This window comes from Eretmochelys imbricata, chromosome 7 (assembly GCF_965152235.1).
Source record: "Eretmochelys imbricata isolate rEreImb1 chromosome 7, rEreImb1.hap1, whole genome shotgun sequence".
Classification (NCBI taxonomy): Eukaryota; Metazoa; Chordata; order Testudines; family Cheloniidae; genus Eretmochelys; species Eretmochelys imbricata.
In genome coordinates, this window is record NC_135578.1 from 12,100,476 (window position 1) to 12,115,984 (window position 15,509).

A 15,509-nucleotide genomic window follows, 5' to 3' on the forward strand; every position below is an offset into this window, starting at 1 on the left:
GGGGTAGACGGACACGTTCGCTCTGCTCAAGCTAGGATGCTAAAAATAGCAGTGTAGCTGGGGGCAGCACAGGTGGGGACTCAGGCTAGCCAACCAAGTATGTGTCCAAGGTGTCCAGATGGGTTTGTTCTCAGCTGGCAAGCTTGAACTGGCAACTGGGCTACCCCTAGCTACATTGCTCTTTTTAGTGTGTTGGCTTAAGCAGAGCTAGCATGTATCTTCCCAAGGTGGGAAGCATAGTCCCAGCTGTAGCGTAGATGTACTGTAAGAAGAGAAGAACTGGCTGTACTTTGGTTACCATGTTAAATTAAAAAAACAAAACAAAAACAAAACCGAAGTCACAAAACATGCAACATTTTTGCTCTTTTAAGTCAACCTTGTCTTTAAGATCCATGCACCTATAATCAGAGAAACAAATGTTCACAACTTACCCCACCTACTTTCTCAAAATGAGAAGCATCTCTTTTGAAATCGGTGAGCGTTCCATTAAAATACCACGCAAAGCTAATGTCTAGCAATGGATCGTGCTGAACTTGGCATGGCAAGATTACACTCTCTCCAACAGTAACATCCATGTTTGAAGGTGCCAGAGTTATCCTTGTTGGCTCTGTGGAGAGCAGAAATAGTCATTTTAGCCATCTCAGCAGCTATCTCAACTTTCTGTGTTACTGAGCTTTCTTTAAACATTCATTTCTATAAGATGCACTTGACCGTGGCAGTCACTTTAGGTTAGTCAAATTCTATATTGTAAATATTATTGATTGAATTCTGTTCCTGAAGTATTGTGAGAGCTTATTAACCTCAACAGGAGTTCCTTGTGGCTTAGAGTAGAATGTGACCTGCTGCATAGTTTGTCGTGCTCAACAAATTGCAATGCACACAAAAAAGTACAGTTCTATAGAAAATCTAATACTGCTAATAATTAAAGGAAAAATCTTCCTCTCTGATCCATACTGTGGATTTCTGTTGGATTTTCTTGCATGCTTTTTGTATCATTAGTGGAAGAGCTACGTGTCAAGCAAGTACAGAATGTACTTTTTTAATTTTAAGAATTAAGAATCTAATTTTAGTGATTAATCTCTGTCAATCTCAAAGTGCTTTACAAACATCAGTTAACTCTCAAAACAGGTTGGAACTGAAAGTAAAAATAAACCCATTTTACAGATAGCCAAACTGAGGAAGCATGGTTTAATTTTTTCCCCTAGATTATACAATGAGTCAGTGTGCAAGCCAGCAGTAGTATCCAGATAACCTTACTCCTTACTGCCATGGTCTAGGAAGTATTTCACAATATAGATGAGAGATTTCCCCTCTAAATTTAAAAAAGAACCAGAACTGATCTCTTTTTATTTAACTATTTTTAAACATACAACTCCTCACACCCTTTACCTCCAGTCACACACAATAAACGAACTAGAGCCCAAACTTTGAACTCCTATGCTTCTTGTAGATTCTACTTGCTGGATTTATTGGAATTTACAGCCATTTCAAATAATCTTATTAAAAAAACCCAAACATACCTGTTACTATTAAGCTTGTTGTTCTACTAGCTGTTCCAAACTGATTCTCTGCCAGGCAAGAGTAACTTCCAGCATCTAATTTAGTCACATTAGCTAGTCTTAGGCCTCCATCTTTTAATAACGTTATTCTAAAAAAAAAAAAATGATGGAGAGATGAAAAATGCATCACAGGTTTGCAGAAGACATAAATGAACATTCACCTTACTACATCACGACAAAATGGATCAATCTCCAAAGTGATGTTTTAAAATGTAACTGCTATCCAGTGATGATATGCAGCAGAAGAATCTGGCCCCCGTGTGTTCGCATGCTACAGAAAACACATTAACAAATCTGTTCTCCTTGGGGAAAATCCAGAACCTTGCCCGTCCCCCAAAACTGATTCCAGAGCCTGAGAGAGGCACGTTTCCTGTTGTCTGCATGAAAGGTTCTTCCCTAGCTCTCCAACCCCCCTATACTGCAGAGCACAGCTCAGTGGGTGTTCTCTGCCTAGGTGTTTGGTTGTTAATTTGGGGACCCTGCCAAAGGAGGCAAGATGGTTGCAAGGGATAGTGCAGCCCTGAAACTGCAACAGTAGTTACTGAGAAGCTCTGCTGCCACTCTTTGCTTGGAGAGAGAAGATCTGCATGGCAGATGTGAAGGAAAGATGTTCTGAGTGCACTGCCTGGTTGTTTCAGCTGTGTATTGGAAACAAAACTTGTCCCTTAGAAAGTGCTTGTTTCAGTGGGCTGCACTGTCATTAATAGTGTACATGGAATTTAGTTATCCTGTAAATAATACACAATACAAAATGTATTGTTTTCTAGGCGCAACAGGGTAATATTCGCTATAGAGTGAATAAATGTAGCATTTCCAGACTACAACTTATTCTTCTGGTTTGATGGAGTCAATGACCTTCATCTCTACTATGGTTGTATAAAACCAACAATCATCCGTGATAAAAGATCATGACTAAAGTACTGTAGCCAGGCTCCATACCATTGCCACACTGCTCTTAAGCTTAAAGTGCTCAATTAACCATTAAAACCACATACAGAGGCTGTACGTGTTTCAGGAATGCTCTTCTTTTAGACTAGCTGAAAGGAGAGAATATTTAAATATACTACAGTGCAAACAATTAAACTAACAGGTTTATCCACTAGTACAATAAATAACGAAGCAGCTTTGGATTACAAGAGACACTTTGCCTTGTTAATTTGAGGATACATACAGACAGATGTTCAGGGTAAAGAATATGAAAAGTACTTATGACTAATGCATGGAAGTTTAAAAGGCAAGTGAGATGATGATAATAATGCATAAGGAAATACATGCCTGCAAAAATTAGAGCTTAAATTTATCACTTTAACATTCTCTTGTAATAACATGAAAATGTCAAAATGCATCTGAGAAGATAAAAAATTCAAATTCATTTCTAACTCTAATGAGCTGACATGCATCCCCAATACAAGTTTTATCATTTGACTTTACACAGGGTCTACTCTCAATTTGAAACAATAATACTTACTTATTCCGACAGGAGCTCCTTTATTGCTATGGCAGACGCTCTCAGCCACATAGCATGTGTGGTGCTCACTGGCAGTATAATACGCCAGAGGCAATCTGGCTGGCTGGGACCTGATTTGGTTAATGTACCCACACAGTGAAGATAGAGTTAAGGTACCCTTCCCCTGTGGCAAATGTCATGCAGCCATACAAGGAGAGTGTCACTCTGAGGGCTGCAGAAAGATGTGAGTTTATGCAGCCAGAGGATATAGGACGATGACACTGAGCAACCACAGTAGACACCTGGCATCCTTGCAGCAATAGGAAAGGGGAGGGAGAGGAAGGAACTGAATATTCACTGCTGGCCCTGTTTTATAGGGCCGTGCGTGTTGCTGATAGAACTGGTTAAAAATGTTGTCAATTTCCCTCATCCCCATTCCCAGAAAAAGAGGGTGTTTTTTTTTTTAAGTAAAATTGAAATTTTTTGGTGGGGGGGTGGGGAGGGATAGTTCAGTGGTTTGAGCATTGGCCTGCTAAACCCAGGGTTGTGAGCTCAATTCCTGAGGAGGCCATTTAGGGATCTGGGGCAAAAATAAGGGACAGTACTTGGTTCTGCTGTGAAGGCAGGGGACTGGACTCAATGACCTTTCAAGGTCCCTTCCAGCTCTATGAGATAGGTATGTCTCCATATTAAAAAAAAATGTTCATGGAAAAGTGTCAGTTTTTGTCAAAAATTTTCAAATGTTCATTGAAAAACTTAAAATAAAAAACTAGTATTTTTTTGGCAACCAAACAAAAATAGGTTTTAAACCAATTATTTTTGGTTTTGGTTTTTCAGCATCTCAACAGCACCTTCAAAAAATCCTACAAAGAAAAATAATGAAAACTAAACAATGAACATTTCATTAACCTTTTTCTTTGTGGAAGACAAAAATCATTTCCTGATCAGCTTTAGTTTCCACCTTATTGTGAGAAAAAATTATTACCCTATATCATGCTTTCATAATGGCTGTTGCGAGAGCAGGGTTGCAGCGTAACCTGGCATATCTGAGCTAGTGTAGATACTGCATCAGTCCAAACATATTCACATACGAGGGTGAAAATGGGTGGCAAAGATGCTTTAATTTGGACATTTGGGTTAGTTTCCCTCTACAATACTTTTGCCCCTATTTACATAAGCCACATCTCTTTTCCTGTCTGCATACCCTCCTCACTGCAACTCCAGTTAGGGGATTTAGAACACAGTGATAAACACAATGAACAGCACCAGTATGCAAATGATATTTCCGTATTATTTACAAATCCCTTCCATTTAAATCCTTACATAACCCTTTACAGAGCGTACAAACAGAATCCAAAATACTAGTGGACAGACAGATGTAGTCTAAAAACAAAATTAGGATCAGAAAAAAGTCAACAAAAACGGGAAAGAGAAAAATAACGTATTAATTTGTAAAAAGATGTGTAGAGGGGGATATAATAAGAGGATTTTAAAGAGAAGGAGAAAGCATATATTAAACAAATTCGGATTTTTAAGATGTTCACTTAGATTCAGAACACTTTATCTGGCAAAAGCAGTATCACAAATATATTTAGATTCTTGAAATCACGTAGCGCTTGACTACGTATTTGTGTGTTGGGGAAGTGGATTGGGACCATGGGTGCCGACTTTTACTTTTGCCCAGGGGTGCTCCAACTCTCACTCCACCCTGGGGCCCTGCCCCAATCCGCCGCTTCCCCAAGGCCCTGCCTTCGCTCTGCCTCTTCCCACCCCGAATTCACCCTCTCCCTGAGGCCCCCGCCCACTTGCCACTCTCTGCCCTCCCCCAATCCCTTCCTGAGCCCCCCATCAGCTATTTGGCGGTGCCCCCGATCAGCTCTTTGGCGGCACCCCCAATCAGCTAATTGGGGTGCCACCAAACAGCTGTAAAAGGTGGGTGCTGAGCACACACTATTTTTTTCCCATGGGTGCTCCAGCCCCAGAGCACCCATGGAGTCAGTGCCTATGATTGGGACAGCTACCCCAATATAGCTGCAAACCTTCAGTGGTATGTACTGCTCCTGGGTAAAAAGCTATTTGCACTAGTGTGGCTTAACTTGGTGTGAAACTGGAGTGAGCTGCACCATTGCTAGTTCCTTTTGGTCACACTTTATATTATTTGGCACATACATACTTATTAAGGGTTAATACATGATTAATAGATTTTTAAGCATGTTACAGACATGATTCATTGGTTTTATAGATAGTTATAAGCACTTCAAGAGAATGTGTTATGAGAATGTTCTCAATCATGGTTAGAAGCAATCTACTGAACTGTTAGACTCTATAACAATCTGTGTCTTCTACACAAGGGGTAGATGTAGATATCCCAGTGCAAAAAAATCCAGTGTTGACAAGGCCTTAGATCAAGCAAAAGAGAAAATTGGATCAGGGTGTAAAAAAAAAAATCTCTATTGCTTAATTAAAACAAATGACATTTAGAGTGCTTTGAGCTATTTGCAAGCCAAGCTTGTCTGAAATAATGAAGGAACAAGCTTATTAAAACTGGATATATTTAAGAATCACATTATTTTTCAGAATTAAACAAATCAATTCTTGAAAAACTGTATTGTCAAAATAAAATCTTTATTGGTAAATTAAAAACCGAGCTCTTTACTTTTTCAATGACTAAGGTAGCAGATACAGCTCAGCTGATGAAGAGAACAGACCCTGAAGTATCTGCTAACCTCCACCACCATCTCCATGTAATTCTAGACAATATAAACATATATATATATGTTTATGTCTCTCACAGAGAGAGAGAGAGAGAGAGAAATCTACACTTTCTAACAAAGCAAATATCTTTCCAGCAGGCTGGCTTTCAAGAAGTGACCTAGATTTCTACTTATTAGCTTCAGGTATCAGGGGGTAGCCGTGTTAGTCTGTATCCACAAAAACAACAAAGAGTTCGGTGGCACCTTAAAGACTAACAGATTTATTTGAGCAGAAGCTTTCATGGGTAATCTTACAGTTTAGTGCGGTTTTTACCCATGAAAGCTTATGGTCATATAAATCTGTTAGTCTTTAAGGTGCCACCGGACTCCTTGTTGTACTTATTAGCTGTAATACATAAAAATGAGACTGCTTTCTAGTGTTCCACATATTTATAGTATATTTCAATACAGCACAATAGAGAAAGGCTTGATCCTAATTTTCAGAGACTAGATTCCATTTTCAAATATCTGCACATGCAAATATCTGCACATTAACATTCTGCCTTTGCAAGTGCACAGGAAAGAGTGCAGTCAAAATGCGCACACTTGTATATATACGTGCAAGCTTGCACAGTCACAACTGGAGGCTAAGTTGAGGTCTCACTGATAATCAAGCCCAAGGTGTTAAAATATTAGGGGTAATTTTTTTTTTTACAAAAACAAAAATGACAGCTCTTTCCACCTCCATAGATATAGAAGAAATGGCTCTTTGATAGTAATCTCTCCTCCAAGTACCAGGGAAGGAAGGAGAAAATGCATAGCTGCCAGGCCATGCCCTTTATGAGACAATCTGAGGCATGGCTTTGTATGGGAAAATATGGCAATAAGTCAGGAGATAGGAAGGTAGGATGGGAACACAGGAATTACCACACTGGATCAGTCCACATAGTTCATTATTGTCTCTCCAGAGGCTTCAGATAAAGGTATAAGAAACCCTTAGTGATCTATCCCCAACATTAGTTGTAATCCTGATCTCTAGTAGTTAGAGACTGGCTTAAGCCCTGAAGCATGAGGTTAAAGATCCCTTCCAAAATTCATTATGATAACTCTCGATATTCACATAAGGGTCCAATCTGTTTTTAAATCTTGCTAAGTTCCTGGTCTCAACAACTTCTCGTCTCCTGCAGGCATAGAGCGGCTACACAGGAGATCTTACAGCAGTGCATCTGCAGAGGGGTAAACAAGGCTGATGGACCATTACCTGCTAAAGGGCCATTCTTTGGCAGGAAAAGGGGCGGGGGCAAAAATCTATATCTTAGCAAAGAAACAACATGGAGTTTCCCTCTGCACAGACTGCCTGTCACCTTGCTCCCAGCTGGAAATGCTTCTCAAAGGGGGGAAAGGACTATAAGAGGGGGCAGACATTGCAAGAGATCCCTCTTTCTCTCCTTGCCCATCACATTCTCTGCATCCAAAAAGAAAAAGGAAGCAGTCATCGGACTCTGGGGGAGGGGTCCTAACCCAAAGAGTTTGGTCAGTGAGGCCAGGTCTACACAACAGACCTATATTAGTATGACTACATCACTCAGGAGTATGAAAAATCTACCCCCCTGAGCAACATAGTTATAACGACCTAACCCCCTCCCCCCCCGCCATGTGGACAGTGCCATGTTGATGGGAGAGCTTCTCAGAGGTGGATTAGCTACACCAATGGGAGAGGCTCTCCTGTCAGTGTAGGAGTACCTTCACTTAAGTGCTACAATGGCACAGTTGCATAGGGTCAGTTGTGCTGATGCAGCATTTTAAGTGTAGACCGGCCCTGAGACAATTGAAAGCATGTGATAGGAAATCTTTGTTTTGAATCTAATATCGTTTGTTAAGTTAGGCACCAATAAGCATTTTATCTTGATTTTTCTTGTAACCAGTTTATGCCTCATTACTTGTACTATCTCTGTGCAGTTCATGAACTTGTTTTATTATTTTAGCTAATCCAATGTGTTTAAGTTGAAGTGTCTGGATAACTATTTAAAATAATAAGACGTGTTTTGACAGGTTTCAGAGTAGCAGCCGTGTTAGTCTGTATTCGCAAAAAGAAAAGGAGTACTTGTGACACCTTAGAGACTAACAAATTTATTTGAGCATAAGCTTTCGTGAGCTACAGCTCACTTCATCGGATGCATTCAGATGCATTCACCTGCACATCTACCATATATGCCATCATGAGCCAGCAATGCCCCACTGCCATGCACATTGGTCAAATTGGACAGTCTCTACATAAAAGAATAAATGGACACAAATCAGACGTCAAGAATTATAACATTCAAAAACCAGTCGGAGAACATTTCAATCTCTCTGGTCACTCGATTACAGACCTAAAAGTGACAATTCTTCAACAAAAAAACTTCAAAAACAGACTCCAACGAGAGACTGCTGAATTGGAATTAATTTGAAAACTGGATACAATTAACTTAGGCTTGAATAGAGATTGGGAGTGGATGGGTCATTACACAAAGTAAAACTATTTCCCCATGTTTATTCCCCCCCCCCACTGTTCCTCAGACGTTCTTGTGAACTGCTGGAAATGGCCCACCTTGATTATCACTACAAAAGGTTTTCTCCCGCCCCCCCGCTCTCCTGCTGGTATTAGCTCATCTTAAGTGATCACTCTCCTTACACTGTGTACGGTAACACCCATTGTTTCATGTTCTCTGTGTATATAAATCTCCCCACTGTATTTTCCACTGATTGTATCCGATGAAGTGAGCTGTAGCACATGAAAGCTTATGCTCAAATAAATTTGTTAGTCTCTAAGGTGCCACAAGTACTCCTTTTCTTTTTAAGATGTATTTTGTAGTTCCCTTAAAGGAACAGCACACTTAATACATTTGTATTGTCCAGGAAAGGGCTGGGCAGTACAGGACACACATTTCTGGGGAAGATCTGGGACAGGGAGTGTCTTGGGGTCACTCTGCAGCATAACCAAGGCTGGCAAGAGCCAAGGCGTGGCTGGCTGGCTGGCTGCAATAACACAGTCATAGCTGGGGGTGACTTACATGCTGAAGGCTGTTTGTGAGCAGTCCAGGTTGTAGGCTACAGCAACAAGGCGTTGTGAAGGGCATGACAGGTTGCAGGGCAGAGGTAACACAGCTACTCATTAGTCTGGATTGTGCCCCAGTATGGCACAATAGGTATAACTTAAAGGGTTTCAATAAAATAATAATCAGGTCAGGACAATAATGGACAATGCAATAAATATAAGCTCATCACCAACTCCTCAAGACACCCTAAGTAGTTCAGTATCCATTTGATAAAAATCAGGTTGCTAATCATGCATGAGAATTTCATTACAGCAAGTAAGAATTCAACACATAGGGCCTTATCCTCTACCTGACCAGGGGTATGGCAACACAACCCATCTCTAAAGCCTGTTGATTCATCCATCTGAGGATTCCCCCTGTGTAATCCCTGGGTAGCATGGAGTTCTTATAGCAGCTCTGACAACAGCATTTCCAGCCTTTGGCACTGGAGGCATTCCTGGCAGAAAGCATCTAGGGCCAGGGCATTTCTATCTCACCAGGCTGCTCAAAAATAAACTATGTCCAGGATTAAGTCGATAGGGGTCCTCAGCACCAGCTGAAGCCACTTTTGTGTTCACCCACCTCTCCCCTAGGACCAGTGTGGCTTGCTCAGGGAATCTGACCCATACCATAAAACTAGGTATAAACTGCATATTTTACCCATCGAATTCAAGTTAAATTAGATCTAATTATTCACTAGAACACCACCCTCCCCCCTGCATAAACACACATGATTAAAGCCCTGATCCTACCTTAGCATTTGCTACTGGGGACCCTATGTTTATTCAGTCCCAGACAGGACTGTAGCATGAAACCAGGACCCAATAATGAGACAGTAAGTGAACACAAGCTTGTTACTCTTCAGATCACAATGTTTTATTACTAAAATAACAACAAAGCTAAATCCCAACTGCTTTTTTGTATTTATTAGATTATTCAGCAAAAAAAGCAACAAAATTAGACCCCTATTGACATGACAATAAACACAAATGTATTACTTCCCTAGTACACGACACTTCAACACAAAGGATCAGTAGGAAACTAGGTCAACACTGATTTTTATATATCAGTCAAGTTCCAGCTAAATTGAAGCAGATTATTCAACCAGAAAGCTAGCATCATTAAATTCATATTGATGTCCTGGTAAGTAAATGCAAATACATTACCTTTCCAGATCACACAGAGTTTCAAACCATAGACCAAACATAGATAAAAGTTACTTAATTCAAATTTTACTCAAGATGAATCCAGTCACTGATCCCCATCAGATTCATTCAACTTTTTATCAACAATTATCTTATTTTCCTTAATTTGATACCACATCACAATTGTAAGACCCAACTTTTAGCATCTTTCATGAGACTACGTATAGCAGTGAAAATTAAATGTATCAGCCAGTTCCAGTAAAGGCAACACTCACAATATACAGCTTTTATTTGTGTGGTTTTTAATCCCTTTCTTCTAGTCTGGAGAAGCCTAGAAATATCTGGAGAAAAAAAACAGATACCCATATTTTTCGCGACTGTTGTTCTTTGAGATGGTTTGCTCATGTCCATTCCTTTCAAGGTATGTGTGTGTGTCCACATGCACGGTTGTCGGAGATTTTTGCCTTAATGGTATCCGTAGGGCCAACTGTGGCGCCCCCTTGAGTGCCATGCTTATGCGTCTGTATATCAGACACCACCAGCCCTACACCCTTCTCATTTTCTTCTTACTGACAACTCCCACAGAGGGGCAAGGGGGGCAGGCACTGGAATGGACATGAGCAACACATCTCAAAGAACAGTTATGAAAAGGTGGGTAACCGTTTTTTCTTCTTCGAGTGCTAGCTCATGTTGATTCCATTCGAGGTGACTCACAAGCAGTATCAATGGAGGTGGGCTTGGAGTTCACGGTCTTGCAGCTTGCAGCACTGCTCTGCCAAAGCCAACGTCGTCTCGAGCTTGCTGGGTGAGCACATAATGAGTCACGAACGTGTGGACAGTCGACCAGGTAGCGGCTCTACAGATCTCTTGGACTGGTACCTGTGCCAGGAAGGCCGCTGACGACACTTGTGCCCTAGCCGAGTGTGCTGTCACAATGACCGGTGAAAGCACTTTTGCCAGCTCATAGCAGTAGTGTATGCAGGCCGTGATCCAGGACGAAATCCACTGAGCAGACATTGGACAACCTTTCATTCTGTCTGCCACCACAATGAATAACTGCGTCTACTTACGGCACAACCTTATTCTATACATGTAGAAGGCCAGCGCCCTCCTGACGTCCAGGGTTTGTAGCCTGTGCTCCTCACCTGACGCATGAGGCTTTGGAAAGAAGACAGGAAAGTATATGTCCTGGCCAGTATGAAACTGGGGAATGACCTCGGGCAGAAATGCTGGGTGCAGTCGCAGCTGGACCTTATCCCTGTAGAAGACCGTATATGGTGGCTCTGAAGTAAGCGCCCTGATCTCGGACACCCTGCGCGCGGACATTAGCGTGACCAGGAATAAAACCTTCCAGGATAGTATCAGGAGAGAGCAAGAAGTCAGATGCTCAAATGGAGACCCCATGAGCCTCAACAGCATGAGATTCAGGTCCCGGGGGTGGGGGGGGGAATGGGATCCCGGACGTGTGGGTAGAGATGCTCCAGATCTTTCAAAAACTGTGCCATCATGTTGTGAGAGAAGACTGACCTGCCTTGGAACACAGGATGGAAAAGGTGAGATAGCAGCCAGGTGGACCTTGGTCGATGACAGGGACAAACCTTGGAGTCTGAGGTGCAGCAGATAATCCAGGATCTTCTGTAGTGGGGTCTGCACGGCCTGAATATGCCATTCTGAGGCTCAGCATGTGAATCTTTGCTATTTGGCCAGGTAAGTCGCTCTGGTGCAGGGTTTCCTGCTACCCAACAAGACCTGCTGGACATGGGCCAAGCATGCCCGTTCGTCCGCGCTCAGCCATGCAGTAGCCAAGCTGTCAAGTGCACCACTACCAGGTTCTGATGCAAAAGGCTGCCATAGATCTGCGAGAGCAGATCTAGCCAGAGGGGCAGCTGCAGCGGGACGGCTACTGAAAGGCTCAGCAATGTGCCGAACCAGTGCTGGCGAGGCCATGCGGGGGCTATTAGGGTAACTTTCGCCCTGTCTTGCCTGATCTTCACAAGGACTCTGCGAATCAGTGGCACTGGCGGGAAGGCATACGTCAGCGCCCCCGACCATGGAACGAGAAAGGCGTCTGAAAGGGAGCCTCTGTCCATTTCCTGAATTGAACAGAACATGTGGCATTTTCTGTTCTGCCTGGATGCGAACAAGTCCACCTGGAGAGTCCATCACCTCTGGAAGATTATGCTGACCACCTCTGGATGGAGTGCCCACTCATGGCGAGAGGAGAAAGTCCTGCTGAGGTGATCCGCCAGGACATTCCTGGTTCCAGGCAGGTGCGCGGCTATCAGATGAATGGCATGCCACACACAAAAATCCCAAAGGCGAAGAGCTTCTTGACCAAGGGCTGAAGACCTGGCACTGCTCTGCCTGTTGATGTAATACACCGCAGCGGTATTGTACGTGCCCAAGACTGCCTGATGGTTCACCACCCGGAATTGCAGGCTGGGAGTGGAATACATTTTTCTCCCAAAAAGGTTCAGTCTTTTGCCCTCTTTATTTCTGGGAGTTGACCTGGTGTGCCCCTGCTTGTCTTGTTCGTTGGCTGCAGAGACAACAAGCGAGACCAGAGGTGAGTGGGTATAAAGGTACTCGAACCCTTCGGCCAGGACAAAGTACTTCTTTTCGGTGCTTTTCGAGGTGGGAGGGATGGAAGACGGGGTTTGCCGGAGGGCTTTGGCAATTTTGAAGACCCAGTCATGCCTTGGTCATGCAACACGGATCAGGGTAGAGGATGAGAGGATGTTGAACAAGGTGTCTGCCTGTTTGGCCATCTCCTCCACCTCTAGGCCCAAGTTCTCGGCCACCTGTTGAAGCAGGGCCTGGTGTTCTTTAAAGTCATCAGAAGGGCTGGCCCCCGAGGGTCCTGCGACTACCTTGTCCAGGGACGAAGACAACAACAACTGTACCAGTGCGGGAGGCCTTGGGGCATCGTCCCTCACAGGGGAGGGAGGTTTAGGGGTGGGTGCAGTCTCTTCTACCACGACGTCCGAGCGCGCCTCATGCACAGAGCCCTGTGCCATCGGTGCCGCCAACCATTGCTCCAAGGCAGTGGCAGATGAGCAGTGTGAAGGTGGCACTGCCATGACCAGCATGCCCCATGTGCTCCAATCCGGCCACTGCGCTGGCCTCTGACTGCGCTGCCAAGGTGGTGCTGTCGATGTTGATGCGGCCACAGGAGCCCAATCATGCTAGTGGAGTCCGGGTGAGGAGCTGAACTGCCCTTATGTGTTGGAGGGATCCCCTTCCATTGACCACGGAGGGGCCGTCGCTCCCTGAGTCTGCCTGCTGACTGTCACCGCCGGAGACCAGTGCCTGGAGTGAGCGGATCGTTGCCGGTATGGAAGGGGCTGGTGCCGGGCCTGGGGGGGACCGGAGTCGTGACAGGGAGCACTCCCCCGGGGCGGGTGACTGAGAGCTGCGCCAAGAGGACAACCGGTGGGAGGGCAAACAGTGCCAGCAATACGGAGACTGGTGCCTCCCCTTACGCAATCCGTGTCAAGACAGCAGGGACTGCAATCATGGTGCCGGTGATCAAGGGCGAACCCCAGGGGATCTGGGCTGCAACTGTGGATATCTCTGGTGTGGAGGAGAGCGCTGCCTTTTCTTGGGGGATTGGCAGTACTCTACTGCCCCCTGAGGAGTCTTAGCTGCTGGCTTGCCCTTGTGGGAAGCCTTTGACGTTTCCTGCGGCACATGTCGTACTGGCGGTGCGAGAAGAGGCCTCTGCTCTCTTGGCACCGGGGGAGCTTGGGATGGTGTTGATGCCGCCAGGAGTTTGGGTCCCCTACCACTTCCGGGAGTCAGTGATGGATTCTTTAAAGCGCTAAGGGCCCCGACCGGGGAAGCACGTGTACGTGGCTCCAGAGTGGCTGGCCGGCCTGAACTGGGTCCTTTGCCCAATGTCCCACGGCCCTTCTTGCTCGGTGCTGGGGACCATGCTTCTTTTTCTTCTTTTTGGGCACTGGCGATGGGGAGTGGTGCCGGGGATGCGCTGCACACTGAGGCCGAGGTAATAGGCAAGTCTTGGCGGGATGGCTCAGAAGCCAGATGAAGGGCAGCCTCCATGAGGAGAGCCTGCAAATGAATATCCTGCTCTTTCTGAGTCCTGGGTCAAAAACTTTTACAAATGTGACACTTGTCCCTCACATGTGATTCCCTCAAGCACTTAAGGCGGCTGCTGTGGGGGTCCCTTACAGGCATAGGTCTGTTACAGTCTGCACAGGGCTTAAACCCTGGAGACCAGGGCATGCCCTGCCTGGGGCAAAGTCCCTGTTGGGACTCAAACTTCTAACTACACTTAACTACCTAACACTAACTACTAAAGCTATTTACAAGGCCCTAAGGCTCGAAGTCAGAAGAGACAAAACCTCTAGCCCTTGCAATGCAAGGAAAGGCGCTCTGACTAACCACCACGGGCGATAAGAAGGAAGCGAGAGGGCGTAGGGCAAGTGGTGCCTGATATACCAGCGCACAAGCATGGCACTCAAGGAGGCACCACAGCTGGCCCTACAGATACCGCTAAGCAAAAACCTCTGATGACCGCGCACAGACACCTAGAATGGAATCGACATGAGCAAGCCCTTGAAAAAGATACATTTGTTTACTGTTATTACTCTGCTCTTTTTCCCCTTGAAGCCACCAATATTAACACTTTCCCAATCAAAAGATAAATCAAAGTTTGCAATAAACAGTGAAGCCAGAGGCTTAGAACCAGCTAGTAGTACTGATTCTAGAATGATCCTAAGAATCTGGGAACACCAGACCTGGATACAGTATTCCAGCAGTGGTCACAACAGCGCCAAATACTTCTGAAATGTAATCTCCCTATTCTTACTCGGTTTTCCTGTTTATATATATATCCAAGGATCGCATTAGACCTTTTAGCCATAACATTGCACTGGGAGCTCATGTTCAGCTGATTATTCACCATGACCCCAAGTCTTTTTCAGAGTCACTGCTTCCCGGATAGTTCAGTTGTTAATCTAATAGAGACAGTAAATCAATCCATTTCTCTTCTTTTATTCTGATTGACTACATTTCTTTAGAGGAGAGAATTTTTTGTAGCCATTTATTGGCAGCAGTCACTAACATTTCAAATGGTTATTTATCATTTTAAAAATTCAACAATTCATGGTATTTTCCAGAATGATCGGATTGCTGGGGGGTGGAGTGGCGTGTGGGATGGGTGGAAAGCAAGAGTGTAAACCTGGAGTAACTTGCATGAGTTTTCTAACATCTGAGTAGAAGCCTTTCATCTGGGGATGGACCAAGAACATATGAAGACAGTTTCTTATTCCATGGGAACTCTACCAGCATTATGCTGTGTCTATTTTATTTGGAAGACTTGTGGGTGAAAATGATTTTTCACTACTATTCTCTTATACTTAGATTCACAAAGAAACATAGGCTTCATGATGCTGAGTGTCACAAGGCCTAAGTTTTAGGCACCTAGAAAATCACAGGAACTGAATGTGATTCATAAAGCCTCAGTTAGGGACTTAGACTCCCTATACAATGTATGGGGAGAGAGATGCTCCTTAGATTGCAATTGACAAAAGCCAGCACACTGAACGGGGAGCCACCTAACCTAG

At 44.2% G+C, this 15,509-nt stretch overlaps 1 protein-coding gene across 1 annotated transcript in view; it reads right to left on the minus strand.

The window, feature by feature from the left end:
* LOC144267452 (contactin-3-like) overlaps positions 1 to 15,509 on the minus strand; it is a 116,672-nt gene that overhangs the window by 32,165 nt on the left and 68,998 nt on the right. Inside the window, exons 9-10 of the mRNA XM_077821434.1 lie at positions 1,521 to 1,648; positions 432 to 607 (exon numbers count right to left, since the gene is read on the minus strand). Coding sequence (XP_077677560.1) covers positions 432 to 607; positions 1,521 to 1,648 — 304 coding nt within the window. The remainder of the gene's footprint in view (positions 1 to 431; positions 608 to 1,520; positions 1,649 to 15,509) is intronic.